Here is an 18914-nt window from a genome sequence, read left to right on the forward strand (position 1 = left end):
CGCCAAATGATATTAACAGATAGATCTTTTGTTCTATATGCAGCCTACAAATTCAGATTTTATCAAAGGACGCACCTTTTTCGGCGCTGTTAAAGGCCTAATATGTTGTAGTGATATATCTCATGTACTTGTTTGCAGAAATATTGTGCAATATAAATTCTTTCATTACCTTCTCAAGAATCTTTTCGGCGACATGCTCAACTTGTAGTATTCTACCAACTGTTGGTACCAGAGTTTCGTGCCATTGGATGTCAAGCTTTTTGTTCAACTTAATTCCGTCGTCAATAAGTAAGATAACAATTCTTGCAGCTTTGAAGCAAATAGCAGCACTCGCCTCCAACCCAAAGCGTCGACAAGATTCTTCAACAGCATCCAAGGATAAGCTTGAGCCATACAGTTCACAAATTTCATTTAGGCCTCTCTGAAAGAAACAGACAGTACTTTAAGAAGAATGGCGAAATAGCAAAAGGATAATGTTTAAGAACTGGATCCATGATCATGACAAGCTAACAGAAAGCCACATGAATAAGTAAAAAGAGCAAATGACAAGAATGTTATTCCCGGTCAATATTGCTGTATTTGTAAATATTAATTCTGCAAAATATAAGTTAACGTAATGAAACAATAATAATAAATTCGAGCCCACTGAATTCACAGTGTTTCCTTAAGGAATTTAATCCCCTCCTAGTACCCAAGGTAATGGATTATTTCCTCCCAGGATAGAACGAATAACACACTGGTGTAGCGGTACTTCAAACCCCAGTGTTTCGGCGAACACAAAGTTCGGTAGCAAATCACACTTACAGTTGCTTTGTTTGAAGTTAAAAACAATGCAGAACGAAGGAGTATATACTCAGAAAAACGTATGGAAGTTCTGAGAGGAAGGAATGCAATGTATAGCCAATTTGTTGAGCGAATTGTATGTTGAGTTGAGTATCTTTCTTCAACATTTGCTGCTCATATATATAGCAGCCAAGAAGGAGTGCAAGACCAAACGTCCACCCTTCATGGTGGAGCAAGCATTACATGTTTGTGGAGCAAGCACTTCATGTTTGTGGAGCAAGCACTTCATGGTGGGAAATTATCCGGCTGCCAAATTATCAATACACGGATTGGAAAATATCCGTTTACAAATACTGATAATCTTACGTTAATATTTACTATTAACAAATAAATTTGGTCCAAAAAATTAATCAATCAATCGATCATTTGACCAAATCCAAATCCAAATTCAAATCCAAATCCGAAGCCGAAGCCGAAGCCGAAGCCGAAGCCGAAGCCGTAGCCGTAGCCGAAGCCGAGCCGAGCGAGCGACGACGACGACGGCGCGAGGCTTGCTTTCTTCTTAACTCTTTAAGAGCTACAAGAAGAGCAATTATATATATACCCACCAAAAATGTCTTCCACTTCCAATATGGGACAATGTCTCATTGTTAAGAGGGGAAAACTTAAAATTTTACTCAAAATTTCATTTTCCCTCCATTTCCCATTCACCCTCATTTTAAGAATATTACATCTTAAAATAAAACCTCAACAATCCCCCACATGAATGGGGAATGGCTATATCACGGAAGTATGCATGAAAAAAACTGTGTGATTTACAAGCAAGGATTAATTGCATCTGGATAAGTAGGTTTCCCTTTGAACTTTCCGTAGTAAACTTATGTCGGATATACTCGGTCAATCGGTAGATTTGATATCTTTGAACCGTCGATCTTTGGTGTATACCTAGACAACCATAAGTCACACAATCAACCCTTAACCGTCTTTGGTTCTCATTGTTGTGTTCGTTTCAGCCATGAACACCGCCTGGTTTCATAAGTGCGTAGAGAACTGGCCTTACAAAGTTCTCCTTGAAGCGGCTCACACTTCACACTTAAATAGGTGATTCCTAAACGTGTCATCCTGTAGATACACTATTTGATATACCCCGTATCAAATTTAGAAATCATTAAAAAGCCTTAATGCTTTATCCTTGGTACTGAACATTGTCTCATCACGAGAATGGACTAAAATTTTATTTGACAATGTTGAACCGTCATTAATGACTTTGTTTGATCTCTTTGAACCTAGATCTTGGGATCTCCAGTCTTCTAGGTAGAGTTACCGCCACAATGACTTGTTCTCGGCCATAGCCCCATTCCCCTTGATAATTTCTCAACTACCTCTCTAGTTAGGCCTTTTGTAAGTGGATCCGACACATTATCACTTGACTTTACATAGTCAATTGTGATAATTCCTCTAGAGAGTAATTGCCTAACGGTTTTATGTCTTCGTCGTATATGACGAGATTTACCGTTATACATGACGCTCCCAGCCCTTCCAATTGCCGCTTGACTATCACAATGTATGCATATTGGTGCCAACGGTTTGGGCCAAAATGGAATGTCTTCCAAGAAATTCCGGAGCCATTCAGCTTCTTCACCGGCTTTATCTAAGGCTATGAATTCAGCCTCCATTGTAGAGCGGGCAATACATGTTTGTTTGGACGACTTCCAAGATACCGCTCCTCCACCAATAGTGAATACATATCCACTCGTGGACTTAGAATCAGTTGAACCGGTGATCCAATTTGCATCACAGTATCCCTCAATCACCGCAGGGAAATTACTGTAGTGCAATTCAAAGTTCTGGGTATGTTCTAAATATCCCAAAACTCGTTTCATTGCCATCCAATGAGATTGGCCTGGATTGCTCGTATATCGACTCAGTTTACTTATAGCACAAGCTATGTCTGGTCGTGTACAATTCATGATATACATTAAGCATCCCAATACACGAGCATAATCCAATTGTGATATGCTTTGGCCTTTGTTCTTTGCTAATGCAAGATTCACGTCAATTGGAGTCTTTGCAACTTTAAAGCCCAAGTGCTTGAATTTTTCAAGTACTGTCTTAATATAATGAGATTGTGACAATGCCAGACCTTGAGGAGTCTTATTGATCTTAATTCCCAGAATTAAATCAGCAACTCCCAAGTCTTTCATATCAAACTTGCTATTGAGCATACGCTTAGTAGCATTTATGTTGGCAATGTCATTACTCATTATCAACATATCATCCACATATAGGCAAACAATGACTATGTGATTTGGAACATTTTTAATGTACACGCATTTATCACATTCATTTATCTTAAAACCATTTGACAACATTGTTTGGTCAAATTTCGCATGCCATTGTTTGGGTGCTTGTTTTAGTCCGTAAAGAGACTTAACAAGTCTACATACCTTCTTTTCTTTACCTGGAACCACAAACCCTTCAGGTTGTTCCATGTAAATTTCTTCCTCCAACTCTCCATTTAAGAAGGCCGTCTTAACATCCATTTGATAAATTTCAAGACCATACACTGCAGCTAATGCTACTAACATCCATATGGACGTAATTCTTGTAACTGGAGAGTATGTATCAAAGTAGTCTAGACCTTCTCGTTGTCTATACCCTTTGACTACGAGCCTTGCCTTGAATTTATCAATAGTGCCATCATCTTTGATTTTTCTCTTAAAAATCCATTTAGAACCCAAAGGTTTATTTCCAGGAGGAAGATCAACCAATTTCCATGTATGGTTGTTCAATATGGATTCTATTTCACTATTGACTGCCTCTTTCCAAAACAATGATTCCGAAGAAGTCATAGCTTCTTTAAATGTTTGAGGCTCATTCTCCAATAAGAAAGTCACAAAATCTGGTCCAAATGAAGTAGACGTTCTTTGACGTTTACTACGTCTTGGATTCTCCTGATTACATGTACTTTCTTTTGTTTCTTCCCGAGGTCGTTTAGATCCTTCACCAAACGACTCACATTCCTTTTTATACGGATATATATTTTCAAAAAACTCAGCATTATCTGATTCTATAACCGTATTATTATGAATGTCGGGATTTTCTGATTTATGAACCAGAAATCGATATGCTTTACTATTTGTCGCATATCCTATGAAAACACAATCAACGATTTTCGGTCCTATCTTTACCCTTTTGGGTTTAGGAACTTGCACTTTTGCCAAACACCCCCACACTTTAAAATAATTCAAGTTGGGCTTCCTTCCTTTCCATTGTTCATAAGGAATGGATTGTGTTTTGCTATGGGGCACTCGATTTAATATTCGATTAGCCGTAAGAATGGCTTCCCCCCACAAGTTCTGTGGCAAACCAGAACTTATCAACAACGCATTCATCATCTCCTTTAATGTGCGATTCTTTCTTTCCGCAATCCCATTAGATTGGGGCGTGTAAGGGGTTGTTGTTTGATGAATAATTCCATATTCTAAACATATTTCTTCAAAAGGAGATTCATATTCACCACCCCTATCACTTCTTATCATTTTTACTTTCTTGTTAAGTTACGTTTCAACTTCATTTTTGTATTGCCTGAATGCGTCTATTGCTTCATCTTTACTATTCAGTAAGTAAACATAGCAATATCGAGTACCATCGTCAATAAAAGTTATGAAATACTTCTTTCCACCGCGAGATGGTATTGACTTCATGTCACAAATATCTGTGTGAATTAAGTCTAAAGGATTTGAATTCCTTTCAACTGACTTATAAGGATGTTTAACATACTTAGATTCCACACATATTTGACATTTTGATTTTTCGCATTCAAACTTGGGCAGTACTTCCAAGTTAATCATTTTTCGCAAGGTTTTATAATTGACATGACCCAAACGTACATGCCATAAATCATTTGACTCAAGTAAGTAAGAAGAAGCTGAAATATTATTATTATTTTCAACAACCATTATATTTAGGTTGAAAAGGCCCTCGGTGAGGTAACCTTTTCCCACAAATATTTCATTCTTACTAATTACAACCTTGTTGGATACAAAAACGCACTTAAAACCGTGCTTAACAAGAAGTCCAGTAGAGACTAAATTCTTTCTCATTTCGGGAACATGAAGGACATTGTTCAAAGTCATGACCTTGCCAGAAGTCATTTTTAGAAATACCTTCCCATATCCTTCAACTTTTGCTGTTGAAGCATTTCCCATATAAACTGTCTCTCCGGGTTCAGCAAGAGCATAGGTAGCAAAAGCCTCTCTAACTGCACAAACATGGCGAGTGGCTCCTGAATCAAACCACCACAGTTTAGGATTTTCCACCAAGTTACATTCAGAGAGCATGGCACACAAGTTATCAACATCATCATGGTTTACTACCATGTTTGCTTGACCCCTTTTCTTGTCTTTTTTCGGAGCACGACACTCCGTAGATTTGTGTCCGGTTTTCCCACAGTTGTAGCAGTTTCCACTGAACCGCTTCTTGCTTGGGTTGTATTTCGGACCAGAAGCCTTCTTCCTCTTTTTGTTAGCTTCAACAATATTTGCTCCCATTATTGTTGAATTTCCACGGCCTCTCCTTTCAGCAGCTTTATTGTCCTCTTCGATTCTCAATCGAACAATGAGATCTTCAAGGGACATTTCCTTTCGTTTGTGTTTCAAATAATTTTTGAAGTCCTTCCACAACGGAGGCAACTTCTTAATCATTGCTGCTACTTGGAATGCTTCGTTGATTACAAGACCTTCAGCAAGTAGATCATGAATAATCACTTGCAATTCCTGGACTTGAGTAATAACAGACTTGCTATCTATCATTTTGTAGTCCAGAAATTTTGCGGTAACGAATTTCTTCATCCCGGCATCTTCAGTCTTATATTTCTTTTCAAGCGCATTCCACAATTCTTTGGATGTCTCCATGCTACTGTATACATTATACAGATTATCATCCAGTCCGCTAAGAATATAATTCTTGCATAAAAAATCAGAATGCTTCCACGCTTCAATCACGAGAAAGCGTTCATTATCTGGAGTTTTATCCGGCAGATCAGGAACATCTTCCTTGATGAACTTCTGTAGACATAACGTAGTTAAGTAGAAGAACATCTTCTGCTGCCAGCATTTGAAATCAATCCCGGAAAATTTTCCGGGTTTTTCTGCCGGTGCCAACGCCGGTGTTCGGCTTGTCGTTGCGTTGGCAGTCGTCATCGGAACAGCTTGGTTTTCATTTTCAGTCATCATCTTTTCTGTAAAAGAATGACACAAACAAACGTTTAATACACGTTTTCAAACTGGAGTAAAAATCACGTAGATTTTAATATCCAACAAAACGCCACGAAGGCTTAACTCTCCAAAACGGGAGTACACAAACCACAAAGGTTTTAGTTTGCAAAATAATAAGAATAACACAAGTACAGAAATAAATATTAAATTCCTTAAGATTGTTATTCCCGGTCAATATTGCTGTATTTGTAAATATTAATTCTGTAAAATATAAGTTAACGTAATGAAACAATAATAATAAATTCGAGCCCACTGAATTCACAGTGTTTCCTTAAGGAATTTAATCCCCTCCTAGTACCCAAGGTAATGGATTATTTCCTCCCAGGATAGAACAAATAACACACTGGTGTAGCGGTACTTCAAACCCCAGTGTTTCGGCGAACACAAAGTTCGGTAGCAAATCACACTTACAGTTGCTTTGTTTGAAGTTAAAAACAATGCAGAACGAAGGAGTATATACTCAGAAAAACGTATGGAAGTTCTGAGAGGAAGGAATGCAATGTATAGCCAATTTGTTGAGCGAATTGTATGTTGAGTTGAGTATCTTTCTTCAACATTTGCTGCTCATATATATAGCAGCCAAGAAGGAGTGCAAGACCAAACGTCCACCCTTCATGGTGGAGCAAGCATTACATGTTTGTGGAGCAAGCACTTCATGTTTGTGGAGCAAGCACTTCATGGTGGGAAGACCATTATCCGGCTGCCAAATTATCAATACACGGATTGGAAAATATCCGTTTACAAATACGGATAATCTTACGTTAATATTTACTATTAACAAATAAATTTGGTCCAAAAAATTAATCAATCAATCATTTGACCAAATCCGAAGCCGAAGCCGAAGCCGAAGCCGAAGCCGAAGCCGAAGCCGTAGCCGAAGCCGTAGCCGTAGCCGTAGCCGAAGCCGAGCAGAGCGACGACGACGACGGCGCGAGGCTTGCTTTCTTCTTAACTCTTTAAGAGCTACAAGAAGAGCAATTATATATATACCCACCAAAAATGTCTTCCACTTCCAATATGGGACAATGTCTCATTGTTAAGAGGGGAAACTTAAAATTTTACTCAAAATTTCATTTTCCCTCCATTTCCCATTCACCCTCATTTTAAGAATATTACATCTTAAAATAAAACCTCAACAAAGAACACCTTTGGCTTGTCCTTGGCCAGACAATATGAAGTAATGATTTATAGCACAACCACACTCCTAAAAAGGATGCGAGGGAACTTTTATTTTTATTTATCTCTATGTTATTCTGATAGATCAAAGAGTAAAGGAGGAAAAGTACAGCATAGAACCAAGACATATCACATTTAAAAATGGAAACGTACAATAAGAACATAATTGTTGCGTGAAAACTCAGGGATCCGGTCATGTTCGATATCATCCCAAGCAAAGTACACGGAAAACTAAGTGTTGAAGACGTGTGACCACTTAGGTCTACGTTGCCACGATATTGTTCTATGAAAGCGGACGGTTTTCTAATAGCTTAAGCTTCTAGATGAGACGGACACAAAATTCATCATTAAGATTTCTCTTTCAAAGACACAAGAAAGTTATTACTTTTTTACGGAACAACAAATCCTCCTCGGTTTCTATTATAAACTATAAAGTATAAACACAGTTACTTCAACCATCAAAATTTATATGCCACTTTTTTCATTTTGAACATCCTGGAATGTTTGACACTATTTTACTGATACTACTCTTTGCTACTTTAACAACTTTCAAGAAATTAAATTTGTACAACTATTCATATTGTAAACATTACGATGATGTTTTCTCTATAAAATTAACAGTTAGTCTAACATTTTGTTTTATTGCCACTAATACAATATATAAGCCAAGTAGACATATTAAATAATAGAGAAAGTATATAACCCAAATTAACATGTTATTCTTGCATCTTTTTGTATTCTTACTTCTATCTTCTTTGAGTAACGTTAAGACTACTAGTACCTCAGTATCTATACATGGTAAGAGGGAAAAAGGGTGCAAGATAAGGTAATTAGGAAATTGTGGCGTGGGATAAGAATAGACCTTGAAGTCGATGGGTTGAAGTGAATCACATAAAGTGTCGCCTATGACTTGAGAGAAGCAGCTGAGGAAAGGGACAGTGGAGTCGAGCGCCACAATGTTGTGGGCACGAGCATGGAAAATTTGGAAAATTTTGAAGAGCTCAAAAGAGCAGTGGCAACGTAGACCTAAGTGGTCACACTTTTAATTCTACAATCTCCACTGCTCTTTTGAGCTCTTCAAAATTTTCCATATTTTGTCTTCCGTTTCCAATTTCAGGTCATAAGTTAAGTCATTCGGGGTGTTTACTTCATCTGGTGATATGAAATTATTAGTCTCTGTAGCTCCAAAACACATTATAGAAAAGACACTTGTAGATTGGCGGTGGTGAGGAAGTCAGCAACGAAATTACCGAGGATGACTGCGATGCTTTCCCTCAATTATGGATCTAAGATGAAGCACAAGAACGATACTTGAATATATTTTGTGGTGATGACTACGTCAACTTGGAGCTCGGCCTTGAGTCCCGAACCAAAATAACTTCTCTCACATTTTCTCTCCTCTTTAACTTCATAGATTAATAATGAAGCGTACATGAGGTGGGCTGGAAGCGGTTTCAGGTCCAGCTGTAGTGGCTCCTCTATTGATGGTTTTGCAGGTGGTGTTGCTCTCTCTTCTAAGCGTAGGGACTCGAACTAAGGTTCCCTTTTCCGGAATTCTTGACCTTCGAGAGCCATGACCCACTCTGCCAACCCTTCACCGTCCATCTCTTCCAAATTCATCAAGCAGGCTTCTAGTAGATCCTTGACATTAAGGGTCTCGTCCTCTTCTTGCAGTATCACATCTACGGCCTCCACTAGTGAGCAGTTTGCAAATTCACTGGGTCTCCTCATAGATTGTTGAACGTTGCATATTATTTCTTCATTGTTCATCCTCATTTTCAACTCTCCAGTCTCACAATCAATTAATGCTCTCCCAGTGGCTAAGAATGGCCTTCCCAGAATGATGGGTATCTCTTCATCTACCTGACAATCAAGAATAACAAAGTCTGCAGGAAATATAAATTTCCCCACTTGCACTAGCACATCATCAAGAATTCCTGTCGGTCTTTTGACTGTGCCATCAGCCAGTTGTAGCAACATTGAGGTCGGCCTAGCTCTGCCAATGCCCAGTTTCGTATAGATTGCCAAGGGCATCAAGTTTATGCTGGCTCCCAAGTCACACAATGCTTTAGCAACAGCATAACTCCCAATAGTGCATAGGATAGTTAAGCTACATGGATCAGACACATTTTGGGCCATAGGTCTTATCACTACCGCGCTGCAGGTCTGTGTCAGAGTTACAGTGGACAGGTCCTGGAAGTCAAATTTCTGCGACATCAGGTCCTTCATCATTTTTGCATACCCTGGCATTTCCCTCAAAGCATCCATAAGTGGAATATTCAATTGAATCTATCGAAGCATTCCATGAATTTCATGTATTGATCATCTTTCTTTTGTTTTGCTATTCTCTGAGGGAATGGTGCAGGAATCAATCTCTGTCCATTACTTGATGTCTTTTCTTTGTTGGAAGCTTCTGGCACAAGAGGTGCCACCTGTTCTGAGACTTGTTCACCGTCCTTCTCCTTACCCTTGTCAACTTGTGCTTGTTCAATTACAACCTCGGTGAGCTCTGCTAACACATCTGCCTCTAATGTAACTGGAGTAGTTGGCGTAGTCTCTCTCCTAAATTGAGCAACTTCTTGCTCTTTGTCTAAATCTCTTCCATTCCTGAGACTCACTGCCATTAGCTGATTTGGGTTCTGTTCCTTTAGGTTAATATTTGTATCTGCAGGCAATGTTCCTTAGGGGCGATTGTTCAAGGCCATAGACAGCTGTCCCAGTTGAGTTTCAATGCCTTTGATTGCTGAATCATGTGCTGCTAACTTTTCTTGCATCTTACCATTTGTTCCAATGAGTTGTTGCAGCATACCCCTGACTTCTACCATATTGTTGTCCTATTGTTGATGAGGTGGTTGGTAGGCCAACTGTTACTGGTGCTGCTGATTATAGCCCTGTTGCCTTTAATAAGGCACAACTTGACCTTGTGGTCGTACGCCTCTATAATTGGGGTTGTGTTGTGGCAGGTTGGGTCTGTACTGCTGGTTTGGTGTTGGTCCCCATTGTTGCCCACCTTGCCTCTGACTTCCAAAATTATTGACATAATTCATGTCTTCTCTGAAGCCTTGATTGTCATTCTCTCCACTCCACGAGCACACATATGACTGGTTTATGCAAGGAGTGCACAATCCTCCATTCGTTGTATCAACAATGTGCACTTGCTTTATACCTATCTCATCAATTTTCTTTGTTAGTATGCTCATCGGAGTCATGAGAGCGATTATGTTCTCTGCATGGGAATTGTTTGGGTCAAGAGCAACAGAATGCACTGTTGGTGTAAGTGTCGTACCTCTAGCCATCCAGCCTGAATTTTGAGCCATCTTGTCAAGAAGAACCTTGCACTCTGTGAATGTCTTGCTCAAAAATGCACCCCCAGCTGAAGCGTCTACATTGGCCTCTAAACTATCTGCTAAACCCATGTAGAATCTCTGTCCCAGCATCTGATCTGGAATGCTATGGTATGGACACTTCACTAGCATACCCTTGAACCTCTCCCAGGTTTCTTGCAAGGACTCAGTTGGTTTTTGCCTGAACTGCAATATCTCATCAATTTGCCTTGCATTCTTGTTGGCAGGATAAAACTTGTTTAAGAACTGTTTGACTAATTCTTCCCAAGTGGCAATGGAGTTTATTGGGAGTGAATTCAGCCAAGTTTGAGCCTCTCAGTCACAGAGAATGGAAACAGTAATAGCTTGATGGCTTCAGGAGTCACATTCGGCTGTCTTTGGGTCACACATATTGATAGGAAGTTCTTCAGATGTTGTTGTGGGTCTTCAATGTATGACCCGGAGAACAGTCCCTTATTTTGCAATAGATGCAGCATGTTGTTGGTGATCTGGAATGTCTCCGCTTGTATCTGAGGTATACAAATGGCGGTGGCTAAGTTATCAACAGTTGGTTGTGCCCAGTCATATAGAGCATCTTCTGGCACAAGAGGTGCCACCACTCCATTATTTGGGTCAACCCGATTATTCCGATTGTTTTCGTTGACATCGTCCACGTTGTCCATTTCAATTTCGAGTGTGTGATTTTGTTGTAACTGTTTGTTCTTCTTGTTTGCTCGATTTAATGCCCTGAATGCTTTCTCGGGGTGTGAAAGTCCTTCAAAAAGTTCACCAGCCCTCGAAGAGCTTCTAGGCATACACCTGAGTCACAGGAGAATTCAAAAGTGAGAATTTGAATAAAAGATAAATTTAAACACCGTAAGAAATATATCCAAACTAAGAATCCTAGCAATTCTTCTGAGTTGTAATAAATAACACTGTTAGTTCCCCGGCAACGGCGCCAAAATTTGATCACGCCCAACTATGCCTTGTAAGAAGGACTAAGCGGTCACTGTAAATATAACCCGGTTTAAGTCCGGAGTCGAATCCCACAGGGAACTAACCTATTTACTACAACCTTAAATAATGCTAATGATAAGCTCAGACAACTTCCAGATGCAATAGTTTTATGAATAATCAGTGGAATTTATTTAGCCAAGGAAAAATGATAATAAAATTAGCAATAATCAAGACTAAAATTGAATTCAAGGGTAAAAGGATCTAGGGCTATTGATTTCCCCAATTGCCCGATTAATTCTCAACTCTTTAGTTATAATCTCGCTGTAATACTCTATGAGGATTATGAGTTTCGGGCTACCGTAATTACCTTTCGATCAATTACGATAATTTACTAAAAGCATTCTCTCGAACTACTCTAGTTAACAATTTATGCAACTCAGAATCATCCCACCAAAGCTTCGTTATTTCTAACCCCACTTTTAAATTCAAGTAATTAATCTCTTAACTTCCCCAAAAGTGGTGTTGTTCAACAACAATCTAACCAAGTGTTCTTTATCAAGCAATACAAGGTGAATAGACACGATTAATCGAGGGCCCTTTCAATTAACCACAATACAATACGTAATTGAACAATCATAGAACAAACACAGCTCAATTATAACAAAATAGAGTCAAGATTTCATTCAAAAATTGGTTCCATCAAACCTAGATAACAGATTTAGCTACTCATGCTAATGAAAAACAAATCACTAAAATAATTCATAATCAATAAATAGAAGTATCAAGAAGAAGATGAAAACTCTTAGGAATTTTTCCGTCTTCTCCCCCTCGTTCTTGCCTCTAAAATCTTCTAAAAATAGCTCTCTCCCACTTCTGGCGAGTTTAGGTTTCATATAGGTTTAGGTTAGTCGCCTAGGAAATTACATAATTAACCTTGCATGTTTGGCTTTCATCCGCCCGTCTGCGGCCGCAGATTCGACCGTTGATCCAGCCGCGGATTTGGACTGCCTCACTGCCTTGAGTTCGCAGCCCACTCCGCAGCCGCGCACCTGGAGGGGTCGTTTTGCTTGCTTTTCTCGCTCCTTTTCGACCGGGCTAACCTTCGATTGCCCTTTCACATTCCACGTTGACTCTAAAACACTAGTTAGCTCCCTCCTAGCTCGGAGTAGCTCCTGCAAAGCATCAATTTCTTAATTAGAGCATTTTGTTATCTTTTAGCATTCAAATATCGATAAAGTGTGGTAATTACATGCGTTCAATTTCTATCAAGTCATTTGCTGATTATCAAAAACGCACACATATAAGGTACCCAATCCATGTCAACCTTTGACCATGGTTGATAGCAATAGCATATGCAATCACTTATATTTCCCTTTACTTATGTCATTCTTCAAAAATATTCACAACAAAGACAACGTGCTTATAACAATCCTAGCCTCAAAAGCTAACTCAATGTCACAATGCACTCATGGCTTGATTACCCAACATCACAGAGAAATCTAATAACGTTACATATCCCTCGTGAAACCATGTGCCCTCACAACAAGAACAAGAGAGTAAGTTGAATCCACACATTTGAATCTCATGATCAAATATAGTTTAAGGACTCACATATATCAAAGAAAATCTCTCGCTCTCATAAAGAAGTCTCATGCATGCAAAAAGTACCATAGGCTTGCCCATAATGCAAATCTCCACTATTGTAGGCTCACTCGATCTAAAATCAATTAAGATTTTATAGTGGTTGTAATGTGGGCTAAGGGACGGGTAGAATATATATAGGAAATAGTGGTTCACCCTCCTAAGCACTTTAACACATCACATAATAAACTTAAAGCGCAAATTCTTCAATCCACTTCACTTTCACAAATAAAATCACTCCCCAAAATTATTCTCTTTCTTTAAGCACTACTTCACTTTATACCTCACTAGCAATAACAAGACAATAATTTATTCACCTATATTTTTCCTTTCTTTTTTTTAGAATTTTCTTTCTTCTTTTTTTCCTCTCAAATTCCGCTAGTGGTGTATTATTTTACAAAACAAGTGCACATTTCTTTTTTTATTGGTTCCACTCGAAAGCCAACCAAATTTCCAACTTACTTTGCGCTCATCTCATAATTAAAATGCTTTCAGAGGTAACAGGATCAAAATAATGTCAATTAAGAACAAAAGGGTATCGACTCGTAATGTGGGTACCAAATAAATGTCTATAGGCTCAAAAGGGTTTAATAGGGATAGATTTTTATTTGAGATAAGCACTAGGCTCAAAAAGGTCAAAGAAAGCCTAAAATCATTTTTCAAACCGAGCATCACCTAAAATTTTACTTCAACTCACATATCGGGCAAGTTCTAGACTCAATTACAATAATATGGACTACACAAAACCTCACTACACATATGTCACATGACTCACTAAGGAAGGTCTTATTCCGACTATCAAATAATGCAAGTATTCATGGAGCCACAAGATATTAAGCATTAAGCACAAAGTGAACAATAGTCAAGAAAACGAGCATAGGCGTCATAACAAGCTATCCAATCCATCAAGGCATCATGATTATCAAAACACATAGGGAAGATACTATACATGCGAGGTTGACCGGTTCAAAAGGGAAATAGGAGGAGATCCTGCCCGAAGTACTGTGGGCATACCGTACGACTTCGAAATTGAGCATCGGGGCCACCCCGTTTTCTTTGTTCTACGGAGCTGAAGCCTTAATACCAATCAAGGTGGGAGAACCGAGCCTCAGGTTCCAGTATGCGACTGAAGAGCCAAACGGCTAGGCCATGATCACGAGCCTGGAACTATTGGATGAAAGGCAAGAGGCTGCCCTGGTCCGGTTGGACACCCAGAAGTAGCAAATAGAAAGGTATTACAATCGAAGAGCCAGCCTCTGACACTTTCAAGTCGGGGACTTGGTGTTGATAAAGGTAACACTACACACCAGGAACCCGAACAAAGGGAAATTGGGCCCAAATTGGGAAGGATCGTATTGAGTTCTCAGAATAACTGGCAAAGGCTCATATAAACTCGAAGCGGGAAACGATGTACAACTACCAAACAATTGGAACGTGACACACTTAAAGCGGTACTACTGCTAAGGTATGAACTCAATTCCTTTTTAATTGTGTTATAATTCGGACTAACGTATGCAGGTAATCAGCTAAGGATGGATGTGGCTATTAGGCCTGAAAACACGTGTTGCACTCTTTTTTCCTTGAACTGGTTTTGTCCCGAAGTGGGTTTCTCGGCAAGGTTTTTAATGAGACAATAGTAAATCGTGCTACTTTAGATTTGAAGACAGGTTATAAACCAGAATCGATGATCGTTTGCATCAAATTGACAGTATCTGAGCCCTCACGAGTTTGACCTCAAATACTGGGGGCCATTACCCTCGGATTAAGATCTTTAGCAAGGGAAAAAGAAATTTTATGTGCTAAAAGCTAAGGTTTGGTGGTTAGGATTCATTGTAATGGTCAAACGCTCATATGAACCGTGCTCACATAGTCCACTCTAGCCACGGCACAAGTTTTATATGCCTTCTATCATGTACCTTGCATATAAGCAATGAAAGAAATTTCTACTTCCCTTACACTTTGTTACTGCGCATTTTTCTTCTTTGATCCTGGTCCTAAAGCCCACGGGCAACCCCTGCTCAAGGACAATCAAGCCCATGGGCTACCCCTACTCGAGGACTGTCGCCCGATGAAATTCGGACGACCTGGGCTACCGAATCCCAGAGGCACCAAACCCACTAGGCGGTTCCCAAATATGAAAGGTTATGGCCATCCTAAAAATGGCTCGGAAATGTCCGATGTCCGTAACTAGAAAGTAAGGCCCTTACGAAAAATCGAAACCTACTAAAAGGTTACCCTCGGCAAAAATATCATCTAAAAATACTTAAGCATCTTAAAAACCTTTGGTTTTAATGAGGGTTCGAAGCCATAAGTAAACCAAAGTTGCATCGAAGTCTGGCTCCGTTCTGACCTCTGAAAAATGGATGCTCCAGAATTACATCTGATTTTATGCTAACACATTAAAAATAATACGCAAATAGAAAATTGCAAGTAGATGCTGGAAAAGGAAAGACACGGTATTTCCAGAAAGGAAAAAATTTTATGTACTCCAAAATATATTTACAAAGGCACGATAGAATGGCCTCAAAACAAAAAAAAAATATACATAAGGAAAAACTGGAAAAGTACTAAGGTATCTACGCCTGGTCTTCACCGGGACCCGACTCGTCGCCAGAACCGTCGTAGCCCTCGGAACCCTCGGAGCCTTCGGGACCCTCAGGCTCGTAGAGCTCCTTTGCCTCGGCCTCGAGTCTCCTAGCTTCCTCAATCTCAGGCGATAGGTCAAAACCTCGGGCATGGATCTCTTCGAGGGTCTCTCTCCGGGATAGCCGCTTTATGTACTCAGTCTTCGTCTTTAAGCGGGTATCGGCTACCACCACATCAGCCTTATACTGGGCCAATATTTCCTCGGCATCAGAAGAGGTTGCATCCAATTTGGACCTCAGTGTGGCATATTCTTGCCCGAGAGCATCCCGTTCCGTGACAGCCGAGCTCAGCTGTGCCTGAAGATCATCATTTAGTCGAGACCACTTATCGGCTTCGTCCTTCACCACCCGGAGTTGGCTCTCGACCGATGCTAGCTCCGCTTTTGCAGCTTCTTTCTCCGAATCCAGCAGGTCCATTCTGCCCTTCCACACTTCGGTCGTGGCCTTGACCTCATCCATCTCAGCCCGAAGCTGGTCGATCAGATCTATCTTCTCTTGGACCTGCGAAGTTGTGTTGTTAGTCACCACGACTAGCTGGTCATTTTTAGCCTCAAAGATCTTTACCTTCTAAACCAGGTCAGCATGTTCCCGCTTCATGGTCGAGGCCTCCTTCTGGGCTTTTTCCGGCTCGGCCTGGAGAATCGGGAGGTTTTTGAGGGCCTCGTCCTGCTGCTCACTATGAGCCATGTACAAGTCCTTCTTCCGGACCTGCTCTTTGAGCTCGAACTCGAGCTGGCTATTCTTCAAACGGTACCGGATGAAGCTTTTATGATGAAGAATTGAAGCCTGAAAAACTATGAAGTTAGTAGAGCACAACAAAAACCAAAGTGAGATTCACAAAAGGGTACAAAGGGCTGACTCCTTACCTGGTTCAGTGCCTGTTGCACCTCGTTGAAGAGACTCGACGTACCCACTTCGTTCATATTTGCCTGGTCCTCCTCGGTCACCGGGCATCGAAGGTAGCTGGCTATGCCCACCGGAGCAGACAGGACCTGGGCGTCCTCCATGATTGTAACAACAACCGTTCTCCTGCGCTCGGGGTCCACGCTCGGAGCAAAAAATTGCTTCACTAGTTTTGGGCTCGACCTCGGCCCGCCCTCTCCTGATGGCACATCCTTCTTCGGGACCTCCAGGTGAATCAAGGGTCCAATCGAGGACGAGGTCACTGTTTAATCTAAGTTCGAGCTAGGCCATAATATTACAACTGGTTCGATTGTTTATTTTGGCTTTAACTCGTTTATCTAATATTCTTGATTATTTATCTTGAATCAAACCACGTATCCTTAAAACCGCGTACAAATTTAATTGTTATCCGATTTAGGGGTAAACAATGATTAAAAAAATCCCATTTTCGAATCCATGATGCTTAATAGGAAAAATGTCCAAATATACTCCTAATGTTATAATATGTATTACGTTTGCCTTCGGTTTACCTTTTGCTCCATGAACCCTACTATTATCTTTTGTCTCGAATATGCTCCCACAAATGATTTCTACAGTGGAAAAATTCCACATTTGGTTGTTACGGTGAAAGCCACATGAGGGTATATTTGGGCCGTTACAATTCTTCAAGAGTATAATTGAACATTTTCAATTATTCAGTGGCGTGCTTTGAATTATTGAAGAGGGTATATATAACCCATTTTGATAGCTTATGGATAATTTAGATCTTTCGGTGGTCTGCATGGCTCTACCGCGGCAAATGTTAGAGCCAAGTCGGACAACAATTAGAGGAAGGTGCAAATATGGGACGAAATTAATGATATTTGATTTTCATGGACTGAAAGGTAAATGGCAAGAACTTTAAAACAAATCGAATATTTTAAGAGTAGATTTGAACATTTCCCTTTCTTAATTTGATGATATGAAGAAATTAGTTGGGTTAATTCGTAATTATCAAAAGAAGAACGGACAGACATTTCAAACCCATAACTAACGAGGCCATGACGACAATTATATATTATCCTAGGAAGAAAGAGATGAAACTGAGTTGCTCGAACTAGAAAATGTTGAAATCGCAGAACATGTTAGTAATCCTCATTATGCTTTTTGCTCTTTCCCCAGTTTATGCTTTCGACTACCTGCTGTTCGTTTTACAATGGCCACCATCTTTTTACATAAAAAATAAGCTGTATGAACGCTGGCCAGATTTACTTACCTCCGAAGTGGCCTGTAAGCAAGGCCAGAGTTTCTGGAAAGATCAATATATTAAGCATGGAACTTGTTGTGCTTCAAGCTACAATCAAGAACAATATTTTAATCTAACCATAAAATTGAAAGACAGGTTCGATCTTTTGGAAACTCTCGAAAATCATAGAATAATTAAACCTGGATCAACGACAACGAGTAACGCTAAACAAATCAGAAATGCCATCGCGACGGTCACTAAAGTATTTCCTAGCCTCAAGTGCTTTGATATTCAAGGAACGTTGTATCTAGAAGTGGCAAACGGGCGGAGCGGGGCGGATATGGCTCGGGTCGAAAACGTGTAATGAAAAAACGGATAAATTATCCGACCTGACCCATATTTAATACGAATAAAAAACGGGTTAACCGGCGGATAATATGGGTAACCATATTATCCATGCCTTTTTGAATATGATCACTTTTGGGAGAATTTCTAGTCTCCCAAACCAGGGGCGGCTCAGCGGTATCCGGGGCCTAAAGCCAAACTTCAACGAGGGGCCCTAAGTTTTTCATATTTAAAAATTCATTTAATAAAATTTTATTTTGAAGTTAATTTTTCTAGCTTTTTGAGATGTAATTTTTAATAATTTATTTATAATCGATTTCTTAACTAGGATTATATATATTTCTACTTTCTGGGATTATTATTTAATTCTTTTAGGATTTCCTAATTTTCTAAAAGATCTTTGTTAAACTCTCACCAACTTCTTCTTCTTCTTGGATTTAATTCTCTTCTACCTCAATTATATTAATGATTTGTTTATCTACCATAAATTCTTCCTATTTTTTGGGATTGTATTAAAGTTTCAATTCTTCTCTCCTTTTTTTGGCCTTTTTAAATATGGGGATTCATATTTTCTTGTTGACATATTGAAATTCTAATAAATTTAAAAAGCTAATAAATATACTTACAAACAAAAGAT

The 18914-nt window shown here is 39.5% G+C and overlaps 2 protein-coding genes across 2 annotated transcripts in view; one reads left to right on the top strand and one right to left on the bottom strand.

Annotated features, from left to right (window-relative positions):
* LOC104114351 (protein fluG-like) overlaps positions 1–8264 on the bottom strand; it is a 35603-nt gene extending 27339 nt beyond the window's left edge. The window contains exons 1-2 of the mRNA XM_070201685.1: positions 8020–8264; positions 170–421 (exon numbers count right to left, since the gene is read on the bottom strand). The gene's annotated coding sequence lies outside the window, so the exon portion shown is untranslated. The remainder of the gene's footprint in view (positions 1–169; positions 422–8019) is intronic.
* Positions 8265–17810: 9546 nt separating this feature from the next.
* LOC104114352 (ribonuclease S-7-like) lies at positions 17811–18296 on the top strand. Its single transcript, XM_009624778.3, has one exon. The coding sequence runs from the start codon at positions 17811–17813 to the stop codon at positions 18294–18296; it is 486 nt and encodes a 161-aa protein (XP_009623073.1).
* Positions 18297–18914: the final 618 nt, after the last annotated feature.

The sequence above is a fragment of the Nicotiana tomentosiformis genome, chromosome 1 (genome assembly GCF_000390325.3).
Source record: "Nicotiana tomentosiformis chromosome 1, ASM39032v3, whole genome shotgun sequence".
NCBI classification, from domain to species: domain Eukaryota; kingdom Viridiplantae; phylum Streptophyta; class Magnoliopsida; order Solanales; family Solanaceae; genus Nicotiana; species Nicotiana tomentosiformis.

Bases quoted from the DNA above. Each gene is read 5' to 3' on its own strand.
- LOC104114352 (XM_009624778.3), top strand. From the start codon at position 17,811: ATGTTGAAATCGCAGAACATGTTAGTAATCCTCATTATGCTTTTTGCT.